General features: G+C 32.0%; 1 protein-coding gene across 1 annotated transcript; it reads left to right on the top strand.

Moving 5' to 3' along the window:
- Positions 1 to 2,103: 2,103 nt before the first annotated feature.
- On the top strand, positions 2,104 to 8,471 carry LOC134723764 (perlucin-like protein). Its single transcript, XM_063587313.1, has 7 exons — positions 2,104 to 2,244; positions 3,274 to 3,342; positions 3,882 to 3,989; positions 5,435 to 5,523; positions 6,408 to 6,501; positions 7,231 to 7,435; positions 8,380 to 8,471. Exons 1-7 carry the CDS (start codon positions 2,136 to 2,138, stop codon positions 8,399 to 8,401), a joined length of 696 nt encoding a protein of 231 aa, XP_063443383.1. The 5' UTR covers positions 2,104 to 2,135; the 3' UTR covers positions 8,402 to 8,471.
- Positions 8,472 to 18,545: the final 10,074 nt, after the last annotated feature.

Below are 18,545 nucleotides of genomic sequence, written 5' to 3'. Positions count from 1 at the left end.
TGGTGGCCCTACACCTACAAATAATCCGTTGATAGATGCAGAGTTATTGTGGTACTGAATATTAGCCTAAAAAGTAATGCGACTTGTTAAATCAATGGATTGGATAAAAACCATTTCAAAATTGAGTTAAAATTGCTATATTTTAACTGATTTTCTGCCTTTTTGAATACTTTTTTATTTAACGGCCGTTGTTGTCTTATTCTGTTTTTTGGTTTCTCGATATATCGCCTTATTGTTCGCTGGCTTATTGTTCGCTAGCTATTGTTCGCTAGCTTCTGCCTGGTAAAAAATCATGGCCTTAAAAAAAATAATGCCTTACCTTAGATAATTGGTATTTTTTCACAAAAGGTTCGTGTACATGATTGTCAAATGATTAAATTGTGTAAGAATAAAATGTTAAAAAGACACTAAAAAAAAAAATCATGTATGTTGTATTTTTTTGTCTATTAAAAACTTTAAAATTGCAATAGTTTTATTAGCATTTAAACACAGCCAGATTTGAATACAAGTTACGAAATTCCGGTAAAGTCAATGATATCAAACAGATGTACAATGGTATATCAAATTGGGTAATATTGCATTTAGTTTTTATTAAAGATTCAAACTACTATTTTTTACTTGATATTTCAATCTTTACGCCAATTGCCGCAAAGAAAGTATTCAAAAATTGTTTCCTTTTATTTTTATACATTTTCGGAATTACGAATCTGAATTTTATTTTCAATTAATTTACACAATTTAATTATTGAATCTTTATTCTCATCGTGTATTAAATCTTAGTGTATTAACATCGTGACATCATACTCTTTCTAATCCTTTCTGTTTATCCTTTCCAATAGACAATTTCCAAATAAAAACATTTATACCTGTGTACGCTTGAACTCACACCTGCGGCTAAATAGCTACAAGGTAAACGAATTGACCTCAAGCCGAGAAATATACAGTGACCTTTACAAAATAATATACACTCTGTTCACACATTAGTTGCATTGAAATGATTATCAAAACAATAACGGTAAATAGAACTGAAATATTTTCAGTTCAATATCAGTAAAAATGTTCAATAAATATTTTATGAATAAAATCTCAACAATAATTAATTAAATTTATTCAAAAACATTTACTAGAGATAATTTTATAGGAGTTTAATTCAATCAATACAAAGCGGTATATGCATATTCATTTTCGTTCATTCTTATATTGTGGTTAATAACTACGAATATTCGTCAGCTGTGCGCTTTTAATTACGTATATTGTCGATAAGCTATAAGAGTTAAACAGTTTTTATTTTTTCCCAGAATTTAATAAATCGGGCTAATTAATACGTCACGACCCACTCGAGAATTCAACCAAAAAAGTTACAAATACTTGATTTTCTCCGTTATTAGAAGGAATACAAATTTAAAACTTTGCAAATGTGTTTTTTGTGTTAAGATGAACATAATTAGATGATAAGTAAAAAATCGCAGAATTTCCCTTTAAAGAGAGGCTAAATTATAAAGAGAAAAGTGGACAAACATCTAAAGAAAATCGACTAAAAATTTAAAAAAAACACCAACAGAAGCTCTATTCTAATAAAATATTGAATCTCTATAAGCTAAATTTGGAACTCGGTCGACCCCTATCGCACCCAAGGCGATCACTATACCACGAGTTTGTCGGGAGAAGGTCCGATACATACTGTGAAATCAGCTTAACTTAAACTATTGTTTACAAATTGAAACCAATCTCAAGTTGGTACACATACGATCATGAAATACTTTAAGGATTTATAGGGAAAATATAAGTTCTTCCTGGAAAATTTAAATTACTTCTCCGTAAATTTTGATATTAATTTAGTTACTAAAGTGCTATTGTCAAAATTATTGTCAATACTTATTATCTCCAAACAACATGCAGACGGAAAATAGCATTTTTATTAATAATCTGATTACTGAAAGTGTTATGGTTAATATCATGTTAAATACTTCATATCTCAAAACAACATGCAGACGGAAAATGGTATTTTATTTTTGCCAAATTTCAACAACAGAAGTGGTATTAAACATAAAGTGTATAATTTCCTTCTCGTATGCCATATATAAGAAGCCTTGTCCTTTTCCTTCAGTATTATACTTTAACACAGCGTCATTACAATGAACATCTTCATAATAGCAGTCATTATTGGTGTTTGTAGTGCGACCATGGTGCAACCAAGACAAGAAACGGTTGACGAAGAATGCAGAAGCTGCGCAACTATATCAGGTAACATATGTCATTTTGCTTTACATTATTACAACTAGGCAGCAATCATTTGATTCTCGGAAGGGGGTGTCTATGGATTTTTTTCCGGACAAATTTTTTCCAGCCTTCGTCAATTATGTTTTTTGGCGCCGGATGAGTCAAAAACATTTTTTCTCTCAATTTTCAATTTTAGCATTACATGTAGTGGCAGCAGAGGGTGAAACAAACAATTTTCTTTTCTCAGGGTCAAAAACAAATTATATGTTTTCCAAAAAGTGGAAACAAAACTTTTCCCAAAAAAATCCATCAATCTAAAAAACTAACCACAATCAAATGGTTGTTGCCTTAGTCATAAAGCGATATTTTTCAGGGAACCATATGCCCAGTGGCAATGCTTCAAAGGGTCCTACAATGACTTTATTGTAATTGTCTAGTCTTCGACGAAATTAGCGAAATCGTTCTATCTAGATACCAAGTTGAAAGTTTAATATAATATTTAATTGCACCGACTGCCTAAGGCAGTTTAACGTAGCTATAATTTTGACCGTGTTTTTTTGGGGTGTTAGAAGCTTTTAAGAGTTGTATATAATACATGCAATCAATTAGCGTACGTGATGCGAGGTATTCAATGCGCTAAAACTCGATATCATAGTAAATGTAACCACAACCGTTAGAAGGAACTGAAGATATTTTTCTTGTTGTCTGCTCATAGACTGTTATTAATCCCACTTCCCTCCGCCCTTCGTGGATAATTATCAAACATGTATAATAATAACAGTTTTGATTTGCTTGTTGATATATTTAATGTATTTTTAATTTAGTATTAACTATTCAGTAGAATTTATAAATTACTGACTTTTCGTACGGTGTATTCAATTTGATATTTTAGTTTGGTTTTTATTTACATTTACGAGTAGAGGCCGGGTTGTCTTGTCTATGGACATTGCAGAAGAACGCGTATATTTCAATGGGATTGGGTATGCTCAAACTTTGTGCCTTGTATCATGATAATGTGAGTCTTTTTAAACTGTGTTCGTATTCTGATTTCAGACTTGAAGAATGAATTGGCACAATTGAGACTGATGATAACGCAGATTGATAATACATGCAAGACGCAAGGTAAAGAAACATTTTATTGTTTTCTATAATTTAAGATTGAACAATTCATATCACGCCAATCCGATCATTAACTGTGGTATGCTTTCTACTTCAACGTTTCTTTTAAATCGTTTGCCGAAACGTTTTATCCAAATACATGAAAAGCGATTTGAAGAGCGTCAATAAAAAATACAGGCCAAAATAACGATAGAATAGAACAGAAGACAAATTGTTCAGTCACTTTCTTTGGTATTTCAGTTTAATTTGAGTCAAGAAATAGCTCAAAACAGGCATAATTCCCACAGGCACTTGTCTCAGAATTTGTTTCCCTATTAACCTTAATATAAATTAAGGTATATAGGATTTTTTTTCTGAGACAAGTGTTTGTGATAATTCCACTTGTCAAAATTGTTAAACACGTGCTGATTTTTTTAAACACGAAAATGGGAGACATATGATGACGCTGTCAATTTAGTTTTTGGAAATTGTAAAAACAAATTTGACTTCTCGTGACTTTAATCCAAAATGCTTTGTACATTTTTAAATTTTTGTTCTTCTAGTGAAAACCTGCAGTACTCGTCCATGTTTGAATGGCGGGACGTGCACTCATTTTAGCTCCAGTTACCAGTGCAAATGCTTGAATGGGTTTTCGGGTAAAGATTGTCAAGGTAAGTTGAATCAAAGTACTGAACATCGGATGGCCGCAAGTTTTGGTGAATGGTCACAAGCCCTTGTCTCAGAAAAAGAAATCACATCTCTATAAATGAAAGTTAGGTTAAGGTACATAGACATATTTTTTTTCTGAGACAAATTCCTGTGTGGATGATGAATATCGAAAATAGGGAAATTTTGGCGGGGAATTTAACCACACCGTACTTACTATTATATTGTAGTGATATAATCACTACATTTGTTATCAGTATACTCTGGGTTATTGTTATATATTATAATAATATATATTAATGACAGTTATAGATAATTTTCATCCATTTGTGTATCATTTTATTCTACTTTTCTAATGATAGTGCAGTGCCAGTGCATGGTAAACACTCTTCTGTAAGCAGTAGGCATTCATATTTTCCCGCATTTGTTGCAAAACGTTTTTGAGATATTCTCCCGCATGCGTCAACACACATTTTTGGTATTCTTGATTTCTTATTGATATATATTGCTCACGACAAAACATTATCATATCGTTTATCTATGTTCTTAAAAACTATTTTCATGAATATTTATTGAAGAAATTAATATATATAACATGCGATAAGGAATGTTATTTTACACTCGATAATATCTGCGAAGTTATACGAAATGCGTTCTGATATCAGTTATAAAAAAAAACGGAAGTCATTTGGGTAGAAATGTCTGCGGCAACATACGCTGTAAAAAGGACTGACACAGGCAGACAAAATTGCTTCCGATATTTACACGTACTTAATTTTCAATCATGAAAACAAAAGCCATTTTCAGAGATAACACGGCGAATTAATCTCGTTTTAAATCATTGGACTATTTACATTGATTGTATTTATTACATTTTATATTTGTGCCCTTAGATAATGTTCATAAACTAATTTAAAATTAAACTCAAATTGAACTAGCATACATATTTGTTTTGGGGCCAGCTGAAGGACGCCTCCGGGGAATTTCTCGCTACATTGAAGACCCATTTATGGCCTTATGCTGTTTTCTGCTCTATGGTCGGGTTGTTGTCTCTATGACGTATTCCCCTTTTCCATTCTGAATTTTATATTAGCTTTAAATCAATCCTACGTGTTAATTTATGATTGTCGTACTGTGTCATGTGATTATTATGTTTCTTATTATATTATGCACATGTAACAAATAGTACAGTATTTATTCCTAACGAAATGAAGGGTATTGACTATTTTTATAACAGGAACAGATTTTAACAAAGTTTCCAAAGAGATCTCTGTTAGGCGGAACAACTATACCTTGACAATGTATATTGAAAAAGGTGTTCCTATTCATTTGGTGGGGTGTGATATTTTGTACATTTTTACTTGTTTTACTAATTAGGAATGAAATAAAATGACGTGTTGCCAGAGGAAAATAATATGATGTATATAATGCTTACTTCTTCAATTTTCAGTTTGTGCAATTTCTGCAAACGATTGGACACTTTATGATGGAAAGTATTACATGTTCGTTAAAAACGCGATAAACTGGATGGATGCTCAGGTAAATAATTTTTGACAAAACACAAAAGTTATGACACTTTGTGCAAATATAACTTTCTATATATAAGGTTATATAATTCTTATATGATTTCCAATTTATAAAGAATATTAAGGATTTAAAGAAATTTATTGGTTTCATAAACTGGGTGACCAATTCACTCACAACCATATCATAAAAGTCCTTTTTTTGTGAGTGAATTGGACGAGTTTATAAACCAATACATACCCTTTATAAGGGGTTTTTAATCCTATAATAACATAAAGGGCATACGATACAGTTTTATAGTGCTGACGATTGGCACAGGCTGTTTTTCCAACGTCTGTCTCTGTCCGGGATATGAAAGACAAATATAACGACGACGACGGTGCCGACAAAATAGCCACTGACTTTTTTTTTAAAAGACCTTGACAAAGGCCCATTAGGCTCTTGAAGTGTCGGCATAATATAAGATGTACATCAACGAGAAAAGGTTCATACGTTTTAATTTGATTTTTCTAAATATATTAGCAGACCAAACCAATCATTAACACCAGAGTCCTCCGAAAAATGATAGACCTACACACAACAACAAACAACGCGTGTTCCACATTCAAAATTGGACCAGACACAAATGAAATTATAGCTTATTAAATATGTTTAACACATATATCAAAATGAATTATATTATATGGAGGTTATTATCATTGTTTATTTTTTTCCTTTTTTTATTTTATTTCTTCTTAAAAATTCTTTGTATGATTATTTCTAATTATCTCTTTCAAGTGAAATTTTGAAAAAAATTCAGTATCCTGATTCTGGGGAAAAAAGTGGGTTTCATTTCTGAAGTATTTTTTTTAGACCATTTTTCTGAAATATTTATAAAAAAAACTACTTTTTATTTGAAGAACGACTGTCTGTCACGTGGTGGAAGATTGGCTGAAGTTAATTCTCAGAATGTTGGAGCCTGGTTAAAAAGGCAAGCCAGCCAGAGAGGTGGAGGTAAATACAATTTGTTGTGAACAAACAATTAGTATATACGATGTTGTTTTAAATGACAGTATAGTAAATCAGATAATTATAAATAAAGCATATATATATATCAGTGGCTATAGTTTATAGAAGGTTTATACGTTTGAGATACATCGTGGCATGCATAATATGGATGTCAAAAACTTGGTTTTTTTAAAGTCAATATAAAAATATATTATACTGTTGTTTTTCTCCTCTGTTGAGGCATTTGGTAGAAAGATTTACATTTGGGGTCCAACATCCTTTAACTTTTCACTTTCAGTGAACTTCAACTTGAGAACCACTTGAAAGGATCAATATATTAAACTATTAATTTTCTTCATTGTTGAAGCATATAATAAATAGGTCATAACTTGAGATGTAGTCTCAGCCCAAGAGCGTTTCTCATACCAGATGTATTATCAGGCCTTGAGTCTTCGGCTCATTGTATTGAACATTGGGCTTATTATACACGATATGAAAAATACCATGTTATATAATTTGATGATATTGCAACATTTTGGAATTATAAAAATGGTGCCTCCATCTTTGGAAAATGAATAAGTCGTCACCTGTGAGCTGATTTTAAAATTTCTTTTTGCTAGATATCTTCAACTTCTTTGCTTAATTAAAGCAAATAAAAAAAAAAATCTATAAATAACATATGTTTTTCAAAGCAAAATAATTCAAAAGAACGAATTCCTAACGTTTACCAATCAGGTTGGTGGTTAGGAGCAACAGATCTGGTTCAAGAAGGAACGTGGAAATGGACATCAGGAAATCAGATCGGGTATTCTGATTGGGCATATGGGGAACCAAACAATACTGGCCAAGACCAAGACTGCCTCCAGCTATGGGACAAGGAATCATATCTCTGGGATGATCTTTGGTGCACATCTGAACGAAATTACATTTGTCAGAGAAAGTAAGTAACGCTTTGTAAAGCATTAATCAATGTGAGAGAGATAGTGCGAGGGAAAGAAATGATAATGTAACAGAAACTTTCAGACTCAGGTTGTGTTTTTTTTTAGTTTAAACAGTATTTATCAATGAAAAATTATAACATCGAAGTAGTACAATGTTAACATGACATTCAAATATTGGATTCGGAAACAAGTTTGGAAAAACTTTTATAAATCCGTTACGACGTTTATGTTTTTGTTTACAGATACTTACTATATATGTTATAAATTTAAAGCAAAACTAATCTACAGTACAGATGTTCTAATATCATAAATCGTTAAAAAAAAAAAAAAAAAAAAAAATCAATATATTAACAAACACTAACTAATTTTTTTTAGTACATGTACAAAAAACTTACTCGAAAGTGTTATATCTTCAAGGGCTAAAACATCGACAGAGTAAACGTCTCCTGCTTTGCATGCATTACCCGTACGAATCTACACTCGGTCAAAATGTCAAAATCGGTACAGGTTAGACGACTATTTTAGTACCTAAAGATGTATGGCTGAAAAAACACATTGGCAGTGAGTTGAAACACATTGTCGGATCCAGGGGAGGGGGTCCGGGGTTGGAACCCCCCCCCCTTTTTTTTACGATCAATGCATTTGAACGGGAGCATATGGTTGGATCCCCCCTTTTTACTCTGGGTTGGGAACCCCCTTTTTAAAATGGCTGGATCCGCCCCTGAACACATGGTCAATATATAACATAGACTTTTCTATTGTGAGTAGTATCCTTAATATCTATTTAATTCACTGGAATATGTGAGATTCAAGCACTTTTTATTGTAATAAAAAAATGTTCAAGAAGTAGTGAATAAATGAATCGGTTAATGATTTTTGGGATTAACTGTTTCGCTGCAAGTAATGTATAACTAATAATTTTATTATATTGAATATTTTTCAGAACTTGCAATAGTGATGAATAGATGTCTCCACAGTAGTTTTGAAGAAAATGAAACTGATTTGATATTTAATAAACAGACTAGATACAAATAATTATATGTTTAGCTTCTTTCGTTGCATTAAGCTTTCTATGCGACTTATTTCATCTTGAAAACCAGTTTCAAGGATGGTCACTCCTCTGTCTAAAAATGTTTTTTTTTTATATAGAAATAGAAACTTTGGCGGAAAGCGTTCCCTCAAGATGTTTCACACATTTAGCATCTGCACCTTTTCTCTTTCAACTCTCTCTCAAAAACTATGAAAAATTACAAAGATTTTATAAAAAAAAGATTTTCAAAAATGCCTTTTAAACTATATGTAATAAAATTATGAAAAGAAAGTAAGATAAAACTAGAGGATTCCAAATACAATGATTAAACTAGAGGATTCCAAATACAATGGATAAACCTAGAGGATTCCAAATACAATGGATAAGTCTAGAGGATTCCAAATACAATGACAAAACTAGAGGATTCCAAATACAATGGATAAACCTATAGAGGATTCCAAATACAATGGATAAGTCTAGAGGATTCCAAATACAATGGCAAAACTAGAGGATTCCAAATACAATGATAAAACTAGAGGATTCCAAATACAATGACAAAAAGTCAGAAGCAGGGAAAGCTCAACTTGACATCCTTAACGGATCATCATAATTTGGTTCATATTGTTTATATTACCTTTTTGATCAATTCTTAATTACAGTGCAAACAACTTTTTATGCCCCCATTTATGGGCATTATGTCTTCTGGTCTGTGTTTCCGTTCGTCCGTTCGTTCGTCAGTGTCGCTTCAGGTTGAAGTTTTTGGTCGTGGCAGTTTTTGATGATTTGAAGTCAAATCAATTTGAAACATAGTAAACATGTTTCCTATGATATGATATTTCTAATTTTAATGCCAAACTAGAGATTTCATTTTCAAGGTTTATTTAGCATAGAAAATGATAGTGCGGATCTGACATCCGTGTACTTGGGACACATTCTTGTTTGTTTATCTTTTCAAAACTATGAACTTTTCTGTCGGTTGGACTGATAATTTTAGACAAACACGAATCAAACACATAAAATCGAAAACTGAATCGTAAAAACAAACAAAAAATACAAAGTACAAAATGTTTACCAACCTATCGCACAATTCAATATTCAATATTTTGTTTAAGTCTCATCTCTCAATAATATATAATACAGCATTACATTAAATGTAAATATATATATATAAATATAAAAAGAGAGCCATTCTGTACATAATTTACAAGAGACTATAACATTAAAAATTATATAAAGAATGCATCTATTATAAAACATATTGACATTAAAATTATTTACAGTATAAAACATTCCTACGTCTAGTATTTAAAAAAAGATAACAGGCTTTGGTACAGCTACGAATCATATTATTATTTGTAAATAAAAACACTAATTTCTGTTTATCATTAAAAGACATAAAATCACTATTAAATTGTGTTGCTTCATCAAATATTTTTTTTTCTAAAATCGTGATAAAGGACACGATAAAATAACATGGGCTTACATCAATTTAAAACTCCATGTGAAACCTGGAAATAAACTCATAATGATTAAATTTTGTATTGATGACAGATTCGCGTTTCGTCTACAAAAGACTCATAAGTGACGCTCGAATCCCCAAAAGTTGAAAATGGCAAATAAAGTACGAAGTTGAAGAGCAATGAGAACCAAAGTTCTTAAAAGTTTTGCCAAACACAGCTAAGGTAATATATTCCTGAGGTAGAAAAGCCTTAGTATTTCAAAAACTTAAAAGTTTTGTAAAGGCGATATCTTTTAAAGCCAAAAAATTACTCATTTGCGCCACAAATTAATTGCGCCAATACTTCTTTTGCGCCAATAAAATAATCATCTAATTGCGCCAATTTTAAATATGACCATATCAATAATGATCTACTGGGCTAGTGATGTCCTCGGGGAATTAAAACCCCACCAGCAGTGGCATCGACCCAGTGGTTGTAAATAAATCATCATAGATACCAGGATTATATTTTGTATTTACGCCAGACGCGCGTTTCGTCTACAAAAGACTTTATCAGTGACGCTCGAATCCAAAAAAGTTGAAAAGGCCAAATAAAGTATGAAGTTGAAGAGCATTGAGGACCCAAATTCCTACACGGGATGAGAAATCTTTATTTGCTTCTCACACTAGCCAGGTGCAAAATCTGCACACAATACAAGATTAAAAGAAAGCCGAACCATTGGCGGATCCAAGGGGGGGGTCCGGAAGTTGGAACCCCCCTTTTTGTTGGCCGATAAATGCATTTGAATGGGTCCTTATAGTTGGACCCCCTTTTTTGTCCTATGTTCGGTCCCCCCCCCCCCCCCATTTTTTAAATGGCTGTATCCACCCCTTCGAACTTAAATTTCGAGTGATGAAAAATAATACCTTTGAGTTTAGAAAAGGAAAATATCAAGATTTTCAAAAGTAACAAATTTGACTTGTTTATCATTAAATTTAAAATTAAACAGAAAAAGTGTGGATTTTTCCAAGACATACCACGATACAGTTACAGCGGAGGTAATGACGTTGCTAACGTAAAATGTTATTTAACGACCTCAAACTGTGACATATCGGAAAACGATGCATTTTCCGACTGATTTTTATCATTCAAACTGATTTAATTTGAAAACGAGTGCCTGGACCCCAATTTTTTAAAACGACATTTTGTTTCGTTTTGCAGTGAGATTATCTGGACCAAATTCGATAAAACTGTAAATAGCGCATTTTTTTAAAATTTTGATAATTATATAGCAAAAACTGACGTTTTTTTCTCAATTCATGGCCATTTGACAAATATGAGTTATTTCTAAATAAAAAATGCATAAATTTTTATGATACTTATAAAATAAAGAAATTACAAATTATTTAACAAAAAACAATTTGTGGCAAATAAACAAAATTTCGACCTCATTTAACTCAAAAAGTAGCACATGAAGGTATATATTTTTTTAATTACATATGGAAATTTTCATCAAACTGTAAATACGGGATCAAAACTGTATTGTATGCCAATGGTAAAAATTTCCCCCTCAGTTCTAATTATTACATGTTATTTCGTTGGGAATCTTTTTTATTTGGCCAGAACAAATCGGGAATTGAGTGAAAATCTCATGAAGTCTGACAATATAAGCCAAAAAGAATACTTTGAAGAAAAGTGTATTTTAGACTTCGTGACATATATTCATTCCGTTGTGACATTATTATAGATTATACTATGTGATAATACAAATTTAATTAAATATTATATATTGTTTTGGTTTCTAAAAAACATACGTGTTAAAGGAACTAATTAAGGATACCTTAATTGACGGCAAAAGTTAACAAGAGAAAATGAATAGATATGAAAACATGCAATTAATTGACCGGTGGTCAACTTTGGCATGTCTTGACTTGTCAACAAAATTTAAAAAGGGTGGGTATATAAACTTTAACAAATATTGATAATTCAACAAAACCAGAAAAGACACACAATTTGACAGAATGAAGACAATCGGTAGTGAAATAGATTTGGTTGAGAGAGATCCCAATGGAATCAATGCACATTTAGGGGTATGTACATCTTTTTCTATCTCATTATTTAAATTAATTATTTAACAATTTTCAAATCAAAATAACTGACTGAAAGTGTCGGGTAGAAAAAATAAGTTCAATTTATCGCAAAACGCATTTTCGGTAGCCAAGGGTTACGATTCACGCTCTCTGGGGAGAGCGGGATTAGCCAAGGGTTACGAGCGAAGATGCGCAAAACGATATTAAGTTTTCAAAACTTGTTTCCCCAAATTTTTGAACCTTTAGGTGTTTTTTTTAAAGTTTTAAAATGATTTATCATACATGTTCTCCAAAAGCAAACGCGCACACATCTTATAAATGGAAAAAAATGGAAAACAAACGAACCGGCAATAAGACAAGCAAATTAATTAAGTATTTTCCCAAATTGTCGAAATAAAAACTAAAAGATTTTTGGATATTCTACAATTTTCATATACAGAATCTTTATTGAGGGCTATACTTACGAGGGCAATTCGACAGTTTTTTTTAAATGGCCATAGTGTATAACAAATTCAAGGAAAATTTGCCCGACAACTATTATCTTTAACTAGATCTATATTTCGGAACTTTGATCGCATTGCTTATTCGATATTTCAAGGAGCTGCACTTGCGTACAACTCACTCAGTTTATCTATATTTAGCTATCACCCAAAATTTACTAAATATCTACTGAAAATTTGGAATCTTTTAATTAATTTGACTAGACAAAGTCAACCGCAGATGAAATAATGAATCCATGATTTTAGAACGGTATATTTATAAAAATAAATCATACTACATTCCTTTATAATTACATTAGATGTATGTTTCATTATAATACTTTATTCTGATTGGCTAACTGCACATCACGTGTTATTCCGAACGCAATTGCATCGCTCATTAAAACTTTTCATTCATGTTAACACGTGGTCCCACAATAAAGTGCACGTGTGAATAAAATAAAAAAATATATAAAATTCGTGTTTTCATGATCATAGCTAAAAAATGTAATTATAAGTATTGAATGCTTCTTTTTGTAACTACATAGGGTTGTAAAAGCATAGACCGTGCCGGCACATTTTTAGAATGAAGCGCTTCCGCGCTTCATACAAAATGTACTTCGATGAAACGCTTTTACACCCCCAATGAATTTACAAAAAGGAGCATTCAATTCGTAAATAAAATATAAACTGACTGCTAAAAACTCCATTCTTAACTAAGTATATTTCTCTACATTTCATAGATTTATAAAATTCAAGGTAAATTTATCCTTGCTTATAATAAATTCAGCATTGTTTTGTTATCAATTAAAGCCTTACTTTTTCTCAATTGAATTGTTTCATATTTTTCATGTCGCGGTCTTTTATCATGTTTATAGACGATATGTTCTTCATTGTTGAAGGCTGTACGGTTGCCAATAATTGCTAACATCCACATTAACAATCATACCACGTCTCCTTATATTTATAAAGGCGGATACTTAGTTACTTCTATAATACTTTATTTTTTAATATATTTCTTCTTTTTTTTTAGACTTTGCATTTCAACGATGTGTTTGGCGAACCCGATGGAGTGCACAGTATTGACTGTGTATGGAAACTATCTGCTAAATGTTTCGATTGTTGGAAGCTTCTTTGCTACAACATACTGACAATATTCTATGGTGTCTGCATTGCGGCTGAATGGGGCTGTGAATTTGCGATCATTGCTTTCTATCATATCTGGATCATTTCACCCTGCATGAAGATTTTTGAAATTAATTGTGGAATTTGTCAAAGGCTTTATTCTACTTGTGTGAATTGCTGCATAGTACCGTGTTGCGAGGCATTCGGAAGTTTATTCCATGCCTTCAAGAAGTAAACCAAACTTTTTGTAAACTATACGCTTTGTCGTTATTTGTTATGTGAGCAGTTACATGCATATATTTCTAGAACATGAAAACACTTTATTTATCAATAACATTTTTTTCAATTGTACTTTTGTACTCGAAGTTTCATAATTAGAAATGTGTGTACATATTCATATTTGTAAATACCTCACAGAAGGAGGACATTTGTAATTTAAAATTACATATTTATGTAAATGTACTTTAAACCATATTCTTGTTATTATTTGTTTTGTTGATGTATAATACTATAATAAATATCAAAAATACTGCAAAAATTTTGATTTCTTGATTAAGTAAGTTGCAACTATTTTCTTTTTACTTCCTTCCTGCTTTTCTTTTCTGAAATTCAGAGGGATGGAGTAAAGGGTTGATGGCATTTATAGGCTTATATGTATATATGGCCATCCATGGTACGTTAGACATTTTGATAATAATTTGTGATGAGACGTGCATAGCCATAGATGTTTTTGTTTCGCTCATTTCTTCTTTAGAGAGAAAAGAGTTAACTAGAGGCTCTAAAGAGCCTGTGTCGCTCACCTTGGTCTATGTGCATATTAAACAAAGGACACAAATGGATTCATGACAAAATTGTATTTTGGGGATGGTGATGTGTTTGAAGTTCTTACTTTACTGAACGTTCTTGCTTCTTACAATTATATCTATAATGAACCTTGCCCATTAGTAACAGAGAAAAATATTTGGTAAAAATTTACATAAATTTACCGAATTAATGAAAATTGTTAAAAATTGACTATAAAGGGCAATAACTCCTTAAGGGGTCAATTGACCATTTAGGTCATGTTGACTTATTTGTAGATCTTACTTTGCTGAACATTATTGCTGTTTACAGTTTATCTCTATCTATAATAGTATTCAAGATAATAACCAAAAACGGCAAAATTTCTTTAAAAATTACCAATTGGAGGGCAGCAAGCCAACAACCGATTGTCCAATTGAAAGAACATAAACATGGCGGACAGTGGTCAGTAGTGAATTAGTAGTGTGAATGAAATTTCTAGTTTCTGTGTGGAAATATGCCTAGAAAAGGAGTAAGAAGAAGATCAAACAGAAGCAATAGTAGTGACAATAGTATTGTAAATGACTTAAAAGAAAAAAAGCCATCCAGAAAGAAAAGTAAAAAGAAAGACATACTCAGTTCGTCAAATGTAAACAAAGGTGAGCTGTACACAGGTGACATAACGAATGTAAACAATCACACATGTCCTTCATTTGACAACCCAAGTTTAATGAACAATATGAACCAGCAACGTTTTACTCAAGATACAAACTTCATGTACTCGCCTAGTCCTAACCCGATGTTTCAACTTCAAAATCAACAGCTAGGCTCTACCCCGAACTCCGGTACAATATATCCTATGCAACAGGTACAACATTCATCGCCAGTCATGCAATACACATCCCAACAACGTCCAGTCTGGGTTGATGAGTTATTCCAGAGAATGGATACATTTGAAAATAAACTTGATAAACTTGAAAAAGTAGGCTCCTTAGTTAGTTCTTTAAATGCAAAGGTTGTAAAACTAGAAGTTAATGCCAAAGAAATGGACGGCCGCTTGGAACAAGTAGAAAAATCGACGCAGCTTATTAGTAACAATTTTGATAAAGTTGGATCATTTAAGACTGAACTTGATAAAGTATCGAAGCAAATGAAATCTGTAAGCGGGAAAAAAATTTCTGTAGACGTCCGTGCGTCCGTCGACAACATGAAGAAGGAAAACAGCAAACTTAAGGACGAATTGATTGATATCCAAATGAAGTCGATGCAAAATAACTTGGTCTTTTATAATATTAAAGAAACTGAGGAGGAAGTTTGTTCCGAAATTATTGGCAGGTTCTGTGAAAATAACATGAAAATAGACGGTGCTGCTACGAAAGTGGTCATTTCAGATGCCCACCGATTAGGCAAAAAGGGTGAAAAAACACGTCCAATTTTAGTAAAATTCTCAACATTTGAAAGTAGAGATTTAGTTAAGAAAAGCGCAAAAAATCTGAAAAATTCGACATTTGGCGTCGCGGAACAATTGCCTAAAGAAATCCAGATACGGAGGAAGGAAAAACTACCCATACTTAAGGAGTTGCGCGAACAAGAGATAAAGGCGTATTTCGTTAAAGACCGCATTTTTGTTGGTGGTAAAGAATATAAACCATAGGACATTTCCAGAGAACTTTCGGAGACATTAAAATGTTTATGTTGGAATATTAACGGCCTTACATCAGTGTACAATGATAATAACTTTTTAAATCTAATAGACAAGTATAACATTTTATTATTTAGTGAAACTTGGCTAAAAGAAAATAACTTTATAAACATTAATGGGTTTGAAAAAATTACTTGTCTTTGTAGAAATAAAAATATTGGTAACAGAAATGAAGGTGGTTTAGCTGTATATTGTAAACAACACTTATGTAAAGGTATTTCGGTTGAAAAAGAAATCAACCATGGTATTTTGCTTTTAAAATTTGAGCACACATTTTTCAATACAACTAAAGATGTCTTTGTTTGTTTTTCTTACATTCCACACGAGAAATCGAAATATTATAATATTTGTGATATTGATTTTCATGAGATTATTGAAAGTATTGTTTTAGATTATAGTGAAAAGGGTATTGTATTAATATGCGGAGATTTTAATAGTCGCATTGGTGAAGTGAGTGACGTTTTGTATAATGATCAATTAGATAAATTTGTAACGAGTGTAAATCATTTTGAAAACCCCATTATTTCTGATCGATGCTCAATGGATAAAGTTGTAAATACCTTTGGACGTAAATTATTACAGGTGTGCTATAACACGGGATTAACTGTAGCTAACGGTAGACTCGGAAGCGATACGAATGGTAAATTCACGTTTTGTAACAGTAAAGGGACGAGTGTCAACGATTATCTTCTTGTGTCTCCGAACGATTTTGATATTATTAGTGACTTTGAAGTTCTAGAAATGAATGAGTTTTCAGATCATATGCCTTTATTATTTGAACTTAACTTTTCCACTATATGTCAAAAGAGAACAAATACTACAACACGCAATTACATTAAATGGGAAACAAGTAAAAATGATGAATATGCAAAAACTTTACAACCTCATAGAGAAAAACTATTGTCAGTTGTGAATAATATTAATTCAGATGTCGATATACATAACGCCGTAAGAGAGATAACTCAAATTATTTACGACAGCGCTTTCAAAGTGTTTGGACACTCAGTTTCTACCCATAAAAACATAGATCGTAAAAATCGTCCGAATAATGAATGGTTCGATGTCAATTGCAAAAACGCCCGAAAAAGATTTCATGTCATGAGAAACTTTTTTCAACGTCACCAAACAGATTCAAACAGGAGTGAATTCGTGATTGCTAGAAATGATTATAATAAAGTAAAGCGAAAAGCCCAGTTCAACTATAAGAGGAAAAAAGGTCTGGAACTTTGCAGTATTGCAAAAACCAATCCGAAGAAATTTTGGTCAACCGTAAAGCCAAAAAATAAATCAAAGTGTGTAGTGGACAACGAAGAAATGTTAAATTATTTTGAAAATGTTCTTGGTATGAACCCACCCGAGCTATCTGATGCAGTGTTAGATCTTTTAAATAACAGTTATTTTGATAGTGTAAATATAGAATTACTAGATACAGACATTTCGGAAGACGAAATTTTCAAAGCACTAAAGAGACTCAAATCTGGTAAAAGTTCTGGTAACGATGAAATTGTAGGTGAGATGTTTTCGTCATGTCCTTCTTTTTTCGCACCTATTTTAAAAAGTTTATTCAACTCGATCTTTGCTATCGGAATATATCCAGAAAATTGGACTGAATGCCTTGTTATTCCTGTTCCCAAAAGTGGTGATCTTACAAATCCGATTAACTATAGACCTATAATATTAGTGAGCATCCTGTCAAAGTTATTTACTAGCATTCTAACTGACCGTTTGTTGTCGTGGTCACAGGACAAAAATCATATAATAGACAACCAATTTGGATTCCAACCAGGACGTTCGACTGTTGATGCTATATTTACTCTGCATGGAATTATTACACATACTCTTCAACATAAATTAAAATTATATTGTGGTTTCGTTGATTTCCGAAGGGCGTTTGATAAGGTGGACAGACGAATTTTGATATACAAACTTCTCAAATCTGGAGTTAGCAGTAAATTCGTATCAATGGTAAATTCTATTTATTCATCTGTGCGTTTACGTGTGCGGTCTGGTGGAGTAATATCAGAGGCTTTTGACAATCATATTGGCGTAAAACAAGGCGAGCCCTTATCTCCGTTACTTTTCTTATTCTTTATAAATGACATTATTCAAGATATCTCCACCGATGTAAACGAAGATGTCATATCTTTGAATGGAGTCCTTATATATCTAATACTTTTTGCTGACGACACCGTTTTATTTGGAAAAACACCGACTGTTCTGCAACACTTACTTGATAAACTTTTACTTTACTGCAATAAATGGAATATCGAAGTAAATGCTGATAAAACCAAAGTAGTGGTATTTAGAAATGGATTTAGACCAGTAGACACTATTTTTTTTATATGATAATAAGGAACTGCAAGTTGTAAATTCATATGTGTACCTTGGTGTATTATTACATTACAACGGAAAGTTTGTACATACTCAGAAACGTTTAGCACAACAAGGATCTAGAGCCATGTCA

Source organism: Mytilus trossulus, chromosome 6 (genome assembly GCF_036588685.1).
Source record: "Mytilus trossulus isolate FHL-02 chromosome 6, PNRI_Mtr1.1.1.hap1, whole genome shotgun sequence".
Taxonomy (NCBI): Eukaryota; Metazoa; Mollusca; class Bivalvia; order Mytilida; family Mytilidae; genus Mytilus; species Mytilus trossulus.
This window is presented reverse-complemented; position numbering and strand designations above follow the sequence as displayed.